The 17,462-nt window shown below is 40.1% G+C and overlaps 2 protein-coding genes across 4 annotated transcripts in view; one reads left to right on the forward strand and one right to left on the reverse strand.

Moving 5' to 3' along the window:
- LOC108510486 (protein FRA10AC1) overlaps positions 1-14,928 on the reverse strand; it is a 37,123-nt gene extending 22,195 nt beyond the window's left edge. Inside the window, exon 1 of the mRNA XM_017840173.1 lies at positions 14,878-14,928. Within this exon, the coding sequence (XP_017695662.1) occupies positions 14,878-14,913 (36 nt within the window). The 5' untranslated portion in view covers positions 14,914-14,928. The remainder of the gene's footprint in view (positions 1-14,877) is intronic.
- Positions 50-17,462, forward strand: part of LGI1 (leucine rich glioma inactivated 1) — a 30,528-nt gene continuing 13,115 nt past the window's right edge. Inside the window, exon 1 of one of the 3 annotated variants that reach the window (XM_017840139.1) lies at positions 50-259. The gene's annotated coding sequence lies outside the window, so the exon portion shown is untranslated. Of the gene's footprint in view, positions 260-15,488; positions 15,592-17,462 lie in introns of those variants that run through there. The other 2 variants (XM_017840146.1, XM_017840154.1) reach the window with 2 other exon arrangements.

Raw genomic sequence — 17,462 nt, forward strand, 5'->3', positions numbered from 1 at the left:
GGCGGGCGGGCGGCGCGGGGCAGCGGGGCGCGGGGGAGGGCGAAGGCGAGCCGGCACGGGAGGGGAGGGGAAAGCCGCTCATCATGTTTAGGGGCGAGGGGAGTCTCCCTGCCCGGGAACCCGGTGCGCGGCCCCGGCTGCCGCGGTCTCCGCCTCTGGGAAGGTAGGATTCGGCCGCAGGGGCTCGGAGAGGTCTCGGCGCGCCCCTCTCCTCCTCGCCCCGGTTCGCCCTCGCACCACCCCCGGCGCTTTCGGGCAGGTCAGTCCCCACTACGGGGGGCACCGGTTCAGACCCGGCTGCGGGCAGCGGGGCCCGGCGGAAAGGGTCCCTCCGGAGGGGTGGGGGAAGGGGAGGACGGCGTTCTGGAGGGGACCCCTGAGGGAGAAGGGGACGCCCCAGGGCGGAAGGGCCCCGGGAGGTGCTCCGCGGCGGGCAGCAGTTGCCAGGCGTGCCCGTGTCGTGCGGGAGGTGCGCGCTGCCCTCGGCGCGGCACAGCCTCGGCACGGCGTTCTGTAACTCCGATTCTGCTTTTCGATCGCATCTCGCAGCTAGAAGGACAAAATGTGACCCAGAACGTATGAGACCCAGTTTCTCTGTGAGGACCGACGGCAACTGGGCAATAGAGTTTTAGAGCCTGCGGGTTGTATCAGAGAGAGGAGCTTTATAAACTGAAAGTGTTTTCTGATAAGGTAGCTGGGAAGTACCAATCTTCAGCATTAAGTCATCAGATACAGCAAGCAGCTGTCAAAGAATGGTTAGTTTCCCATCAAACACAATACCTGAACCAGCATTTTGACTGCTGAGCTCTGAAATGCTTTAATCAATCCATCACAGATACTTTCTTCTGGACTGCATCAAAGTTTCCATTTGTGTTATTGATTTGGATTCTTAAACCACAGATACACTTAATACAGGGAAATACTTAAAATACTACTGCTGTCCTTGCAGTATGCAGAGTGTAAAATACAAGTTATAGGTAGTTGCTGTTACACAGTATGGTGATCGCACACCATAGTTGACAGTGTACCTCTTTACCTTGGCTACCAAATCTCCCTTTTAAAACCAAAAGTTTTTTCTACTGACCTAGTGTTTGTGTTACTCATTATGTTATTGCTGTGAAGGGATATAAAGGTGATGCTAAAGTGTCACACAGAAAAGAACTGAGTGGGACTATGCTTATCTGAGTGTATGCAGTATTCTGCTGAAGTCCTACTGAATGTGGCCCTTTTCCTCTAAAGGGCAGAGACTGTTGCAAAAATGGAATTCTCCTAATTAATAATTTAAATATCTCAAAATAAATAATGTATACCCTCAAAGCTGTAATAGCAGGCATCTTTTTGTTGTTCCTGTCTTATGGAAATGCCAGACTGCTTTAGTGTGAATGAATCCTGACATGATTCTGGAAAATGGGCCAACATATCATTGATTATGCACTTTGAAGAAGAGTGGGAAAGGTAGAGGAAAGATTTACAATTCTTGAATCTCTTGGCATTGTGTTGTGGCCACAAAAGCCTGCATATAGAAAAAACAAAGTTTCTGGGACAGGAAAATTCTGCAGTGAGTCCAACTATAGCAACTGCTGTAGATGCTGAAGTTATTTTATAAACAGCTTTTCTCAGAATAGCGGCTAGATAATTTCATCTTGCTATGCTGTGCTTTTCTGATATCTGACTGTGTTGCTTTCAAATATCACCCAATTGCTTTTTGTATATGGGCTACAGTAAGCTACAGCTGGGGAACTGGATCAGAAATGGCCTCCCAAATAAATTAGAAGTTGGAACCGAACCTGTCCTTAGCCCCTGGTATGTGCATCATAGTTTGCTCCTGTGGGAGTATGTCCACAGCTTAAATCCAGCAACAGTATGCTTTGACACCAAGAAGGCACTTCTCCCATATGAGTCCCACAGGACTGGAAGATATGGGAAAAAGAAGAGAAGAGAGGGTCATAACTCTTTGCAGGGCAGGAGGTGCTACGGTTTTAAGTTGGATTTCAATGATTGTACAATGATTCTAAGCTGTGCTTAGAAGCACAGCTTTCCTTTACAGATAAATCAATCTATGGGTTAGCTGCCACTGAAGAGAGCATTCCTCTTCTTGAAGTGGCCCTGGTGCTCATCTGACCACTTCTGCTGAACTGCAGTATTTAATTTTCTACCAGCCTAGCTCCTGTGACTATCCTGCTGTGGTGTCTGAGTAATAGTGGTGGGGCAAAAAAAAGGTTAGGATGGAGGGATGGGACAGGAGTGAAGGAGGAGATGAGAAAAGAGTTGCCCTTTCAGCAGCAGCTCTCTTAGATCACTTAGCACTAGTGTGACACAATTGTCTTAAATTACAGTAGCCCTGAACTTCATGGTTCACAAAGGAGACATCACTGTAGTTTTTACTTTAGTCCTGCCCTAAATCTAGAATGAGCGAAGTGTGAGACCTAGTGTATCCAAAAAGCTTAAGTCAGACATGGTACATACATGACAGAGATGCAGAATTCAAAGAATACCAACATACTTACTGAGCTGTTCCCAAAAGCTTCCAGTATAGGAAAGTTCACAGCATAAATAGCTTAATCTATTAACCTCTTAGGTATAAAGGATTTTTTTCCTACTATCTAAGAAAAATCTTCTTTGTTGCTACTTGAGATAATTTCTTAATGCCCTTCACTAGTTGATACAGGAAGAAAGAATTGATCATCATTTGAATAACAACTTTAAAAATTGGAAGACATATGCCCACAGCCTTCCCTCTTTGCAGCCTAAGAAAGTACTTTAACCTTTCTATATTGGTTACATTTTGGAGAACTCTTATGTTCTATTGCTCTTCTTCAGACTCAGATTTCTCTACATATTTCTAAGAAACAAAAAGTATAGCTGTTTAGTCCTTAACAGTGTTTAGCCAGGAAGAAATACATCAGCCTTCCTGCAGAAGATCTTCTGATAAAGTTGTTTGAACTCAACAGCTTCTGATTTGTTGAATCAAAATTAGTTTGGTTAGCCAATTAAAACATTGGTCCAATTTTTAATGAAATAAATCAGGAGGCTTTGCCAGCAGGCCTGAAGAGGCAGCTACCACTGGTATGGAGAACAAGGACAAGACAGTCAGGTACATCCATTTTAAGAGCTGTTTGCAGGGGACATACCTGACTACATTTGAGTTTGATTATGAGACAGTAATGTGGAACAATGAAGAAGGCTAGTAAAATTGCAGCCTGTCCTGTCTAATCTTTCCTTTTTTCTCCATTGTCATTTATTTTGTTGACAAGTGAGGAAATTAGACTTTCTAAAATTATTTGATATTCCTATCTTTTACATGTCTATGAAGTAAGTTGCCAAATCATTTATTTTCGTGTCTTCATAGTGCAAACAGTACCTCAGCATCTGTCACGTTCCTGATTTTTATCTCCTCCTATCTGAAGCCCCCTAGTAATTTGTAGAAAAGCAAGTAAAACTAAAAATGGACGTTCACATATGCCAGTATGTGCCATCACATTCAGTAAGTGTAGTTTTTCATTTAGATGTACCCGTGTACAAGTTCAGGGCTGCACTGTGCCTCCCAACAAGCCCTGAGGAAGGTGTACACTTCAGTCAGGCAGCTGACTCCCAAGCTTAAGACTTCCTGACAGTCAGGGAAAACAAGTGGGACTGTATAGGAGGAATAATGGCTCATGCTTACCAGTTCCCATCACTGGTACTGGTCACTCCAAACTGGTCATTAAAAGACTAGTCATTTTGTAATCATCTGGAGGTTACGTGGAGAGAACAGGCTGTTGCAATGTACGTTTATTTTGTCAAATTCAGTAAATGGCGTGTTCCACAATTTTTTGTCATACAAAGAATATCAAATGTGGAGCTTAACTAGCCACTAGATGTCAATGTTGCTGTGCTAAAAGGCAAATGCAGTTTTATTTGTTTGGCTGATAACGTAATTTATTCAAGAAAAGCACTTCTGTGTTTAAAGTTATTTCCAGTATAGAGTCAGGTACAAAAAATAATCAGAGGCAAACCCATGCTGTGTCCATTATTTCAAGATCAGCTGTGCAGCTATGTGCTATTTTGAAGTTGCAATTACCATTTCAGTGTGTAATCATTGTTAGAAAAGTGCCTTTGGAAAAGCAGCATCTGATTTATCATCAGTTTCCTTCCTAGTTCCAAAATCCCAGACCTTTGTATGAGTAATGAAAATCATTGTATTGCATTTTAGTTGTTAATAAGATAAAATAGAGTAGTAATATGATATCTAATCCTATTACAAGAGTATCAAATTTCCTAAATTCCAGCTATTGGTGGACGTTTTCCTCTTAATTACTCCTGTTAAACATAATTGGATATCAATGTCAGATACATTGTGTGGGGACAGAATTTCTAGAACACTAGGACTTCCAGTATGAAAAACGATTTGAAAAACAGTTCTTTTGCAAAGAGAGCCAACAGATGATGGCATTTTACAAGGCCATATGAGGTAGAATTTGACCCGTGGACCTTTGTTACTCCTGGCTCCTGTACTTCAGGGATGAACAAATCACTGCCAGTCTCCACAACCACTTATTGCCTACTGCACTGAAGATGCTGGTTCTGTTGTCTGTCTACATAGCACTTTTTTTGAAACCAGAGAAATTAGTATTATAAACATTAATGAAAAATTCAAGAAGAGAACAGTGCATATCTCAAATTCCAGATTAAGCTCATTCTGCTGTTTGGATAAAAACAAGTATCAAAGGATTTTATTAAAAATGAAGTTGAATCTTTCTGTTCATCTGAAAATCTCCCAAGAAGTCAAATATGAGGAAATTGCACCCTTATTCTCAGCTGATCAGTTTGGTAAATAGAATCCCAGTTTAGGCCACAATGTTAGGAAATACAGCCTAACCTGATTTATTCTATTTGCTCCATCTCCTACGACACAATTCACAAAAAGTTTTTTTGTTATTGTTTGCAGAGGAGCAGCCTTAATCTTCATTATTATGGACTGAAGTAGTTTAAGTCCTTCTCAACAGTTTATTTGATGGTAGCATCACTTCCACTCAACATGCTAAAGAATCACGGATACACTACAAAAGAAATATAACTGTTTTAACTTTAACATCTATTTTAGTTTTCTTGACTATGACTACAGAGTTATGTAAGAGTCTTATAATAATATCTTGAAAACCAGATTGTTTCATTCATTCATTTTGTTGCAATTAAGGGAACACTTTGAGCATCAACTTTGATCCTAAAACTTCTGTGTACTTCAAAAATATCATTAAAATAAAGTTGTCTTCGAGCCCTTATTAAGATGTATAGTGTAAATAATACTAGTATGCTCCTGTAAAGATTGATTAAGTTATGGAAATAATAAATCAGACTTTCATAAACAAATGGTTCTTGGAAGCAACCTTCCATGTTATTTCTAAAGTTTGGGATTATTTTTGCAAAATGGAAAGAATTTTACTTGATGAATCCCCTAGAGATATATTATGTGGACTTCTGTCTAGTGTCCTTTAATTGTCACTGCTAGTGCCACATTTGTTGTGTGGCAGGTAATTTTGGTCTCCAGAGCTTACAGTCTGGCAGCTGTGCTGAGAACAAAGCTCACTAAAAGATTATTATGTAGGCATGCATAAACAAGGGTAGTGACTTCAGCCTGTCAGGAATTTAATTAAAAAGTAATTACCAAAATATACAAAATACTACTTCTTAGTTTTATCAACCTGCATTGAAATAGGTGGAATACAGAAACTAACTCCTCCACTGTGTTCCAGTTTTCCTTTGAGGAGATTTTAGAAGTTCATTATGCTTAAATTCCCTGAAGTATGAACAATTTCCTAAGAGAGCAAAGAATGCTTAATCTTACTTTTATGTCTAGATCTTCTATGGTGGAAAGTGACTGATGGCATTCCATTACATAAATACAAGAAAAAGGGAAATCTTTTCCAGTTTGATATCAGAGTTATTATATAAGATGAAAAATGATAGACAATAGTTAGCAAGAGAAGGAAAATATAGTAATGTGGAAATAAAAAAAAAAACCAAACAACTGACAAACAAGCAATGTACTTGTTTTCTTTAAATTATATTGTTTCCCAATGGATTTTTTGGTGGCAATAAAAGAATATGTGAGCAAAATTACAGTCCATTGCACATTTAAACCATAGTGGAAACGGTACACATTCTCTTGTTTCCTGACATGCATTTTTGTGCCTAATGTCTACCATGTATGTATATTCATAATATTCACTTATGAGAATTGAGAAAAAGTACAAATCATTGACAGTGAATGTTTGGAATCGAAAGTCTTCTATACAGAAGGGTGACCCACAAATCATGATCTTCTGAATCATGGAAGCAGTTAAGCACAATTTATGTACCTAGTATTCAGCATAACCTGGAAAAGAAAGGTGCTTCAAAGTCTGAGTCTAAGATAAAGTGTAATAGAGAAATAAGGTCTCATTCCTACATACATGTTCCAGAAAACACCTGTTTTTTTGGAGATATGTTTCCTCTTAATTTAGATGTTGAGATCTTAATACAGGAGTCAAGAAGACCAGTCCTACAAACTGTATTATGCACCTGGTCAGAAGTGTTCATCACAGTGTTTTCCAGTAGTTGACCTAAAGCTAAGAAAATATGTCAGAGATTATTTGCAGTAGTGGTGTAGTCAATTGTTTGGAATCTCACAGACAAATTTTAAAAAATAAGGTATAAGAGCATAATATGATGTAATGATGACAGTCACTTCATCTTATTATATCAGTAGGATTACTTACTTAGTAAAGTAGTACAGTAGCTGCAAGCTGACAGCATCTATGTTGAGGTGATCAGTAGCTGATCCTTCAATGGAAACTCAAGGGTACAGGGATATAAAGAGGCTGCTCTGAGCAGTGAAGTAGGATGAATCAGTTAAAAATTCCTATTTCACAGTTTTTAATGAACATACTTTTAGAGTACTGCTGTGAGACCTCATTTAATTAATAATACCATTAGCCATTCTGCTAGAACTAACCTTTTATTAGTAAAAGTATACTACTGATTGCTGGGTTTTGGAAATAATAGGGATTATATTTCAAATTAAATACAATTTTGTGTTATTTAATCAGCAATATCATTCACACATAAAGTACTGAAATACTATCAACCTTTCTATTGAAAGTATTGCCAGGATACTATTCATTCCATGGCACCTAAGTGGAATGGGAAAGATAACTATCTTAAATGGGAATAATTAGTCTAACTTAGTTACAAATATCAAGTTTTGTTATATAGCCAGCAACACTGAGCTGTGCAATACCCACAACTCTAGAAGTGAAAATGGCAGACTCAAAAAAACACCGAGGAAAGTGTCTACGGCATGTAAAAAGAAATATTCCTGCTTGCACCCTGGGGGAGATCGTGCTGCTTGATGAAGCCACATTCAATTTGCAAGTCAAAACATTAACAGTTTCATATGTAGATGACTGCCTTTCTTGAATGGAAATAAAACATAACCACATGGAAGATAAGGGTCAGGATGTGAAGTGGGATTTGAGTGGAAAAACATTTCCTTTAGCATTTCATTACATCTTCTCGAAAGTTTGCATTACACTGGCCTCAAATACACCATTCTTAAAAGATGGATTGTGTTATTTAAAGTTATGTTAGGATCTGGTTTAATATATTTTAACAATCTTTAGTAAATCCATGCCGCTCTTTCCCTGTACAACTTTTATTTGAACCTCAGCCTTAACAGGATTGGTATTTGGCAGGTTTCTATAATATGAGTCTGTTAACAACAGGAAAATACTATTCTAACCACCTCATTTATCTTAGATGTGGTCATAATCCAACCACAAGTTTTAAGAGCTAGAAAAATTGGTCTTTCGAGATGAAACATTGAATTCAGTTTCTAATACNGAAGCATAATCTTTATCATATGCTTTTCTGTTGAGTTTCAACTTTTCATTGTAATTTTCTAAAAATCACTACATTTTTAAAAAATTTAATGTGGCTGAGGAAGTTTAAGATATTCTGTATACAGACATGAACCTGTTTTATTACATGTTTGGGAGCTAATGTATACTGTGGAATGAAACGCCCATATTTCTACGCAGGAGTTACTTTAATGGCCAATATTTTGCCATCCATTACTTCTTGAAACTTACCCTTTAATTCATGTATCTTACCTTCACATTCAAGATCAGATTGTTATACTTTGAAAGGATTTTACTACATTATGAAAGAAAAGTAAGTTTTATTCAGATACTTGCTTATCTCCATTAATCCAATATTCACTATCCTGAAAGGATGCAACCAGTGATATTCTCCTAACATAGAAAAATTATTTCTAAAAGCTGGAAAACATTTTATGATGCCTTTAGTTGCAGAATATAGAGATAAATATATTCTGGAAAGAGTCCTCAAAACTTCTACATGTCCAAGCTTGGTAAAATAAAATCTTTCCTATGATTCCAAACCTTTTCTTAGACAAATTTTGTAAATGAAGGGTTAAAAATCTTAGTCAAATGACACTTAACTATTGCAGACTTCACTGCAATAGTTGGAACTTACTTCACTGCAGTAAATGAGTTGGAAGGTTATGTACAAGCATTTTTTCACTTGCACTATCCATTAAATTGTAGACAGGAAGGTACCCTCCAAAATTAACATTAGCTTTGTCAGTATTGTCACAGGACACACGGCCAGAAGTTCAAAACAACAGCAGTTATTGTAGTACAATTTTTAATGCCATTTCATTGCTTTCTTGAAAGTAATCAAGTAAATGATGAATTGTCATCCTTTCCACTCTATAGTGAGAAGACTATTGAAGCATTTTGATATTTTCTTACTTGAAGACATCAATGCCTGCAGAAAAATATGCCCATACAACAGACTATTAAATTGTTTTCCTTGTTAAAAAGAAGCTAATGTGCCATTAATATACGAAGGCACTGTTGTACTGTGATCTAACACTACAGTATGAAAAACAAAGCCTTAAACTTGCGATGACATCCAGGATTTGTATGGATTTGCAGTTCAGTGCAGTCTTAAAAACAACACAGATACCCCAACCTCAGAGCCCGAGAGTCTTTATGAAAGGGCATCACAGCCCTGGTCACAGCTGCCTGTCAGCTGCATCCACACGGATCCTCCATGTCCTCGGCAAAGAGGGATTTAGCTGTCTTTGGAACATCACTCATTTGGAATCTATAGCAACCCTCCTCTAATATGCGAAGCTATTTTTAGCATCAGGGCAGCCTTGAAAACAGCAGGTAAAGCATGGAAAGAATGAATAAGTGGTTGTGGTGCTCGCCTGTGAATAGAAGCTATATATAGCTCTTGAGAGAGATCTTAATATATATAATGTGTATGTGAAGGGGCATCTGCCTCCCTGAGGGGAGGCAGGGGCATCAGAATATACAGAATTATTACTACTCCTGACCTGATCAGTTATCTAAAAAGTTACTATTTCCAGTTGTTCTGTTCAGGAAAATAAATTGTTAATGGAATCAGGTATCTTTGATTCAGTCTTTACTTGCAAAGAATGTATAGCCTTCATTTCCCTGAATGAAGAGCAAATTGAACAGCAGGAGACTATTTGCAGCTCCAAGCTCTTTTCAGCCAATACTTGCTCCGAGAAGTTCTCTAGAGACATTTCTCAAGACCCCTTCTCCATGTCTGGAGGCCAAAATCTGTGATGTCTCAATGGTTCTCTTGAGTTCCCACTCCTGGTTTTTTGCTCTTCTCTCTTTCTCTTATATCTGCTGTTCCCTGGCAGCTTATGCAGATATATTTATCCATTTGCTTCTAAAAAAAATTCTTAGGAAAAAATGCCACATGTGCCTTTGTTTAATCAGTAGTGTGTGCCATTTATTTAGCTGGGGAGCTATATTGCTTCATTGAGGAGTTTATTGCTTCTTACTAATGCCTTATATTGAGGCTGGGAATTAGGCCCTCCAGTTTTAATGACTCTTGCCTAAATCACAAGGGCAGCAACAGTGGAAACTTACAGTTGCCTACAAGTGATTGGTGTCTAAAAAAAAAGTCAGCTGTATGGTATTTGGATTGTTATCTTAGAAAAGTGATAATTAGGAAGCATTTTGAACCAAAATGTGAATGCTACTATAGTCAAGGTAGGGAAAATCCTTTAGCTTCTGAGCAGTCATAAATAAAACATGTATTTCTCTGCTGCTATGAAAATTATATTTAAAACTGCAGACAGTTCTTAGATAAAGATGCTGTATTGGTTTTGTTCTCCCACTGCAGAGGGAGAGGGCCAGCAGCCAAAAGAGCATCTTTTCTTAAAGCTGTACTGAGTAAATAGCATGTTGGCATATGAGCAAACAGATGTGATGGACTTCTTCTGCCCTCCAGAGTCTCCTCTGCTGGGGGATGTGGTTCATAAGGAGAAGGGAAATTCAGCTTGGTGCAGTATCTTATTTGATGGAGAATCTGTGCTGGGCTTATGCAGTGGCAGCGTGCCTGCCATGGTGTAGGGTGGGGTGTCAGGCAGATCTGGCATTTGCTTGAGGTAGCAAGAATTAACTCTTACTGAATAAGGTATTTTTCCAAATTTCTTGCATTGTTAAGAACAATAAAAACATCAGTAAAATACTTATGGAGCTATTACCAACAACCCCTGAAAATGTTTCAGCGCTGATCCAAATCCCTGCTTTGTAAAGCGTTTTGATTAGCAATGATGAAACAATAATATGTGTTTGATGAGGCATGTCCTTCTTATTGTGCAATTTATTATGTCAGTGGCACTCCAGAAAGGCTTTTACTCAAACTATTTCAGTGACTTCAGTGGCACTAAGATTTCTTTCATTTTGAATTATTCAGTATGTAAAAACCTTGTGTTTTCAACAAGTAAAGACTCTCCTCAAAAGCCTGTTGTCTCTGCGATGTTACAAATAAATTTCCTATGTACATTTAAATAAATAATATTTTGTTACTTTTTTTCTGTCTGCAAAATGACAAGGAAAACTAAAGACAAGTTTATAAAGATTAGATTAATTCTTCAGGGAGCCAATGCCATGAAAAAAGTACAGAAGGGCATGTAAGATAGCACAGGTCAAAGAAAGGATTTTGTAACATGCCGTCTGTTTTTAATTAGCGTCTTGACAAACTGGAAGAGTTCAAACATTTTTCCATGAAGAAATGTATCACAGACTTTTCTAGCTGCCAATTAAATGGCATTTAGCTACAGTGACAGTAGTATGTTGTTTTGGGTCTGTAGAAAGCACTTGCTCACGCTAGAAAATCTGGGACATTTTGTTTTGGATACAGGGTTCCTACTGGACTGGATTTTCTATCCCTCTTATGCCTCCTTCTGTAGGCATGAAGGATACCTTCTATGAATAATCTATGAATAACTAATAAACTAAGAAATAGTGCAAGGAGCCGGCAGAGATCATAATTATCAAGTGTCAGGTTGTATACACCTGTTGAAAGTCTGTCCTCTGATCAGATAATCAATCACTTTTAAGCTATGCTAGCTAAATACTAGGGCATTTTATGACGTTCCTTTTTTGTCCATTTTTGGTACAGACTGAGGTACTTTGTCACCAGTTCTGGTTTATGGTTCATTTAAATGTTTGTGAGCATTTGTAACATGGAACTGCCCCTCAAGAGTGTGGCTCCCTATACATTTTTTCTAACTATGAAACCAGTGCTCTCTGCCCACTTCAGCTGCTGGTTCTGGCTCTAGCAATTTTTTTTTTTTTTTCGGAAAGACTTGGGCTTGTTTAGGGTTTGATTTGTTTTCTTGTTCTTTTACCAAATCATTTATTTAATCCAGTTTAGAGAATAGCATTGGAGCCAGAAACACCAGTAGTGAGCTGTGGAAGAGAGCAGAATCAAGAGTACTTGGAAGAGTGGGTAAGAGAGAAACCATCCCATTAAGGAAAGCATTGCACAGAAGTACATTCTTAAAATCACCATGCCTGTTTCTTCAAAAGTCATGAGACCATTTCCAATTATAAATCAAGCATAGATTCTCTCAGTAGTACCATGTTTTTAGTGTCTCATCTAGCTATGTAGGGGGGAGAAAGGCAAAAAAGTAACTTACATATTTGAACAAGACTTTTCCTCCCTGAGAGGTTCATATAGAGGCCACTTACAGTAGGATGTATGCTATGTGATGAATGTGATGCTGGTTCCATTGAAGTGGATGGGCATGTTGTCTGTCTCACAAGTGTCCCCATTTTCAATATGTGAGAAGTTGACCTTCCCTGAGTATAAATCAACTACAAGCAAATCTTGAAAGTTTTCTTGAAAGATTGAAAAAATGCAGATTTCTGCACCAAGTGGAAACCTAGTGTTCTTTTATATTGTTTCTTTTCTTATACTTCCCCCTGTATTAGGTGCGGTCTCAGTTCGTGCTGTGAACCATGAAGTAGCACAGCTTCACACATCTTTGAATTGGGCTCTGCTTTGCTCTTGAGCTTGTATGTTTGGTCTTTCATTTCCCCCCCAGCTCTAAATATCCATTGTTAGGATTTTCAAGGCAAAACAGAGACAACAGAAGCAAAGCAAGAACGATTTGTTCAGGTCTAGAGAAAAGTGGCTGGTAATCAGGACAGCAGTTAACTTCATGCTACTGGATTGTGTGCTGCAAAGCACACTGCTTTGTAACAGAGTTTAGGAGCCTTTCCAAAACCTGAGAAAGCAACTGGTCCCAGTCTGCTGAGAAACAGAATGCAGGATCTAGGGAAGAGCTGAGGAATCCCAGCTCTGGGATTTATATAGTGGCCCAATTTTATTTCGAAGAGCAGGAATAGAGACCCCCAGGAGAAACTGGGGGTCAATACATTACCAGATCAATAAGACTTGTTCTCATGGTAAAGGGCCAGTCCAGTAGAGATTATGTCCATGATCTGACCTGAAAGACAGTTAATGGGATTTTCTGTTTGGTAGTTTTGTTCTTTTTCTTTACTTACATAAGGTAAAGCTACCAAGTTATGACACTGATTTGCCTGCACTGGAAGATAGACCAGCATGTAACAGGCATCTCACAGAATGTGTAAACCCACTTAACATTAGCAGTATTGTCAACATCAGCTGTTCAAAGATGATGGATTAGGTTTTTAAAATTTTGTGACACTGGCTTAAAAGCCATGTGATGTGAAAATATATTACATTTTGGATACTTCCTATCTAGCTTCTTAGCCTTTATCCCTCTTGGTTACCCAGAAGGTTGGATGAGGTATTCTCCCAGGGTCCCTCTCAGCCTGAGAGAGCCTTTCAAAAATTGCAAAGGGTAGAAATCCCATATCTTTAAAGTGTCTTCTGAGGCAATTTCTAATATTTTCTATTATTTAAAAGCCTACAATTGAAAAGGAAACATCAAGAATCATAAAAATGTTGAAGGTCCTTGGTTGCAACAAAATAAAACCTAAACATAGATTAATTTTGCCTGGCTTCTCTGTGAATGAAATACATTGTGCATCTGTTTTTCTTAAAGAGAGATCATTCAGGTACCACTACATCTTGTCTGACATACTTTTTGTCATCAGTCAAATTATGGTGTACCTAAGCCAGCGAGCAGTTCTGGAGACCCCTTCACACTCACCAGGTTATGCTCAGTGGAGTAGGTGTTCTACATCACTATGCAGTTTTGGCCATGAGAACTAAGACCTGACTCACATCAGAGGTGATCACTTCTAACTCCATGGTGAACTGTGAACTGACTACTTTATGCAAGGGAAAGAAGACCACCCTCCAAGTTTTTCTTTCCTCCAGAGCTGGCAGCAATTAAGTACCCATTTCCTCAGCTTTTTGGCGCAGGGACTGGCCTGGTTGTCCTGCTTTTAAGGAAACTCTGTTGGTATAATAAAGAAGGATACCCATAATACAAACCTGTATAGACAGGATAGGGCAAAGTCATCAGAATTTTCCAAATAAAAAGTTTTGGGCAGCCCTGTGATCATTCCCATAGCTCATCTGTGCGATGAGCTGTTGTAAAGGCATCTCGAGTTTTATGCCTAACCTGCAGAAGGCCTCTTCCTGGCAATGGCTCTTGGTGCCAGATCCACCAGGAAGCATAGTCTTTTCAGAACTGTTTAGAATTCACAAGACTTAGTTTTGTTTATTGAAAGTACAGCCTCATTCTCAGCTGCTTTAAATTTGCCATTTGCTACAGAATTTGTTAAAAGGGTGGCACTGAGAGAGCAAAAAACTGAGACTCATGTTTGTAGGAGTCTTTGATCTCAAAATCCTTCTGCTCCAAACACAGTGGTAACATAGCAATGACAATGTTTTGCTCTTTAGGAGATCCTTGAATACTGGGTGTGATTCGGACTATTGCCCATCTGCGTGGTGTAATATTATGGGCTGAACACCAAGCACAGTAAAATTCACTAAAGTCTCATCATTATCATCATCAGTGGGTTTTGGATTAGGCTACATATGTGCAGGCAGCTCCTCCTGAGCAGAAAAAAAGGCAACACAGTTTTCTAAAAGCAGGATGAAATTAAGGACAACTCTAACAGTATATATATCTGCAAAGGGAAATGTACTGAGCATGAAACCACAGGAAGCTTATTCAAATTTTGTAGTATGTTGGTAATAAAAACATATTGGTCTAATACAAATATGCAAATATAGTCATTGGAACAGAGTTTATATCTCAAAAATATTAAATATTTTTTAAATAATTTTTTGTTCTATGTTCTGAACATTTGTGTTTACTTTCCTCAAATATTGTAGCAAACAGGTTTACGTGTAGAAGTATTCACATTTTAACCAGATATTGGAGAACACTTGCTAAAAATGTATGCTTAGTAAATATTAATAATAATAAATGCATATTTTTGCTCTAGAAACCAAGCCACAGAAGTTGTGGTAACACTGCCTGGAACACAGGCAGTGGTGGGTGGTGAATACCTCTAGTAAGAGCAAGCAAAAGTAGCTTTAATTTTTACTGTCAAATACCTGCACCACGCTTGTTACTAGATGGTTGATTATCATCAAAAAATGTTGTTATCACACCATTTGGATACACTGGAAGAAACAAGCTGTTTGATACCACGTAGAGAGCCACCGCGTGGGGAACGATGGGTCACTAGGGCATAGTTGGCTCAACACCGAAGAGGCGAAATATATCGGCAGAGTCGTGCAGAAGCACCGGGGCCACCCGGCTTGGGGCCGGGCGAGCCCTTCCCTGTTGCAGCGAGGGCTGACATCGCGGGGGCCCCGGCGGTGAGGGGCGGCCGCGGCGCTCCCTCAGGCCCTTCGGCCGAGGCCGCGGCTCGGCGGGCGCCGCCCGGGCCCCGGGTTGCCGGGATACGGGGCCGCGGCGGAGCGGCGGAGCAGGGCCCGTGCCGGGCCTCAGCCGGGGTCCCCCTGGCCGTCCCGGAACATGCCCGCCCGCCGGCCCCCTCCGCCGCACCGCAAGGTGCGGGTTTTTCGTCCAGAACGTCAAGTGATGGGAAGCAGACCGAGGAACGCATCCACAACTCCCTCATCCCCCCTGCTGGAACCTTGCTGAAAGAAAAATAAATGATTTTTGAATCCATTATGCCTACTCAGTACCTGAAACACCCAGAAAGACAAGCAGAGAGCGAGAGCCAGGCGCTGGTCCGTGGGCACAGCAGGCCACTGCCTGCTCCGCTGGCCAGCAAACAAACAGCGATGGCATTGCAAAGGGTGAGCCAAGTGTCGCTGGGGCTGGGGAGAAGCTGTGCCACTGGAAATCCACAAACCAATGTGGTTTTAAACTACCACATGGCAAGAAATGAGATGCTGAGCTTGGCAGAAAAGGCCCCTGGAAAATTATGCCTGTCTTTTGATGGAGCTGTTATTCATAACATTTGCAATTTTGGAAAAAGCGGTTGTTTTGGCATGTAGTTTGGAATAGAAAACTAACTTCCAGGCGGTTCTCGGCATGGACAAAACCAGAGTCAGGTTACTCCTCTGCTGCAGAATATGCTTTTGTTACTGAAAAAAAGGCTACACTGCAAAGTTTTCAGGAGGTTCGCAATGTGGTCAGAGTATTAACTAAAGAGAAATGCTTAGGTAATTGATGGTGGATTTCAGTGAATGAGCCAAAGGAAATAAAACACGGGGTTTCACCATCAATGGCAAAATATTGCCATGGCAATGGGTAGCTTTGCCAGGAATAAACAAACAAACAAACAACAACAGGCCTCTTCTCTTTCAGAAAAAAAAGTTAGAGAATTTTCTGTTCTTACCTCACCAAGTCTGTGCCATTGGACATCTGGGAGGGGAGAAGATGGTGTACCCTACTTATCCAGTCCCACAAATCCAGCTCCCTTCTCAGTTATACAATTAGATCATTTCCAGAGCAAGAAGTAACCTTTATATGCAGGGGAAGGCATTGACATTTGCTTAATAATTATTTCAGTGCTTTGGTTACTGTAATTCTGTACCATTTTCTTACAGAAGGTGGAAGGGCTCAAAAATAACACAGGTTTCTGTCATTCTTAGATGAAGTCAGTTCTGCTTCAGGAGAATTGCTGATTGCTGACAGGGAAGATTTTCTTAAGAGCAGAAACATGGGCCCTCACTTAAATTAATAAAGAGCTTTATAAAAACACAACACAGACAGTGAGGGAGCTGAGAAAGCACGAGCTGCCCTTTCTTCCACAGGCACGGATGCCTGGCGGGAAGCCATGCACAGGCACTGCAGTCCTCTCCCAGCAGGGCCTTTGAAGGTGGCCGTCTGCTTCTGAAAGCTTTCTGGACATTTTTGGCTGCACCCAGTCCCTCAGAGGATGCAGCCCCACCACCTGGTGTGAGCTCTGTGCACCTTCTCTCATCCCAGGCCGACAGACCTCAGACACTGCCCAGTCAAGGATTCAGCAATGTTGGGGGTCCTGCCTTGTATCCATACACTGAGTTTCTTGCGGTTTTGTAGGCTGTTGTTCCCCTTTGCCATATGCACCCATAGCATATCAAATTCCTGCTGGGCACCCATATCTGGATATGCACTAGGGCCTTGCTGGCATTGTTCCTGAGGAAGATGGACATGGCCCAGTGTTGATCTTGAGATTTCATGGCCTGTAGAGCAGGAGTAATGGGCCAGAGCCAGGTGGCCCCTGTAGAATCAAGGGAGAGGTAACCAGAAGTGTAGAGAGATCTTATCAGGAGATCAAGCATCTCCTGGTGAGGAGACAGCATCTATGTGAGCCTGACTGTGTTAAATGTCTGTACCACTGGGTTGACCCTAGTAGGCTTTGTGAGCTGTGTAATGTCAACAGTCCTACAGAGAAGTGTTAAGACCCGTTAGAGTTTGCAAAACTCTTCTAATAGCAATCCTATATTGAAAACAAAAAATTGTCCCATATGGCTTTCCAGCCATTTGGCATTCATTGGTTTTGTCTTACCATTCTTAATATAATAACACTTAGGTGCTGCTTAAGTTCCCTATGAAATATTTATTGTAGTTTACTGTAAAGTGGTCAAGCTGAGAACTGTATCTTACAGGGTACTCATACGACACCTTGCACTCATTTCAATTGCAGCCTTCAAGCAGTATTGTAAAGATTCATCATTAC

This window comes from Lepidothrix coronata, unplaced genomic scaffold (genome assembly GCF_001604755.1).
Source record: "Lepidothrix coronata isolate B3197 unplaced genomic scaffold, Lepidothrix_coronata-1.0 Scaffold8, whole genome shotgun sequence".
Lineage (NCBI taxonomy): Eukaryota > Metazoa > Chordata > Aves > Passeriformes > Pipridae > Lepidothrix > Lepidothrix coronata.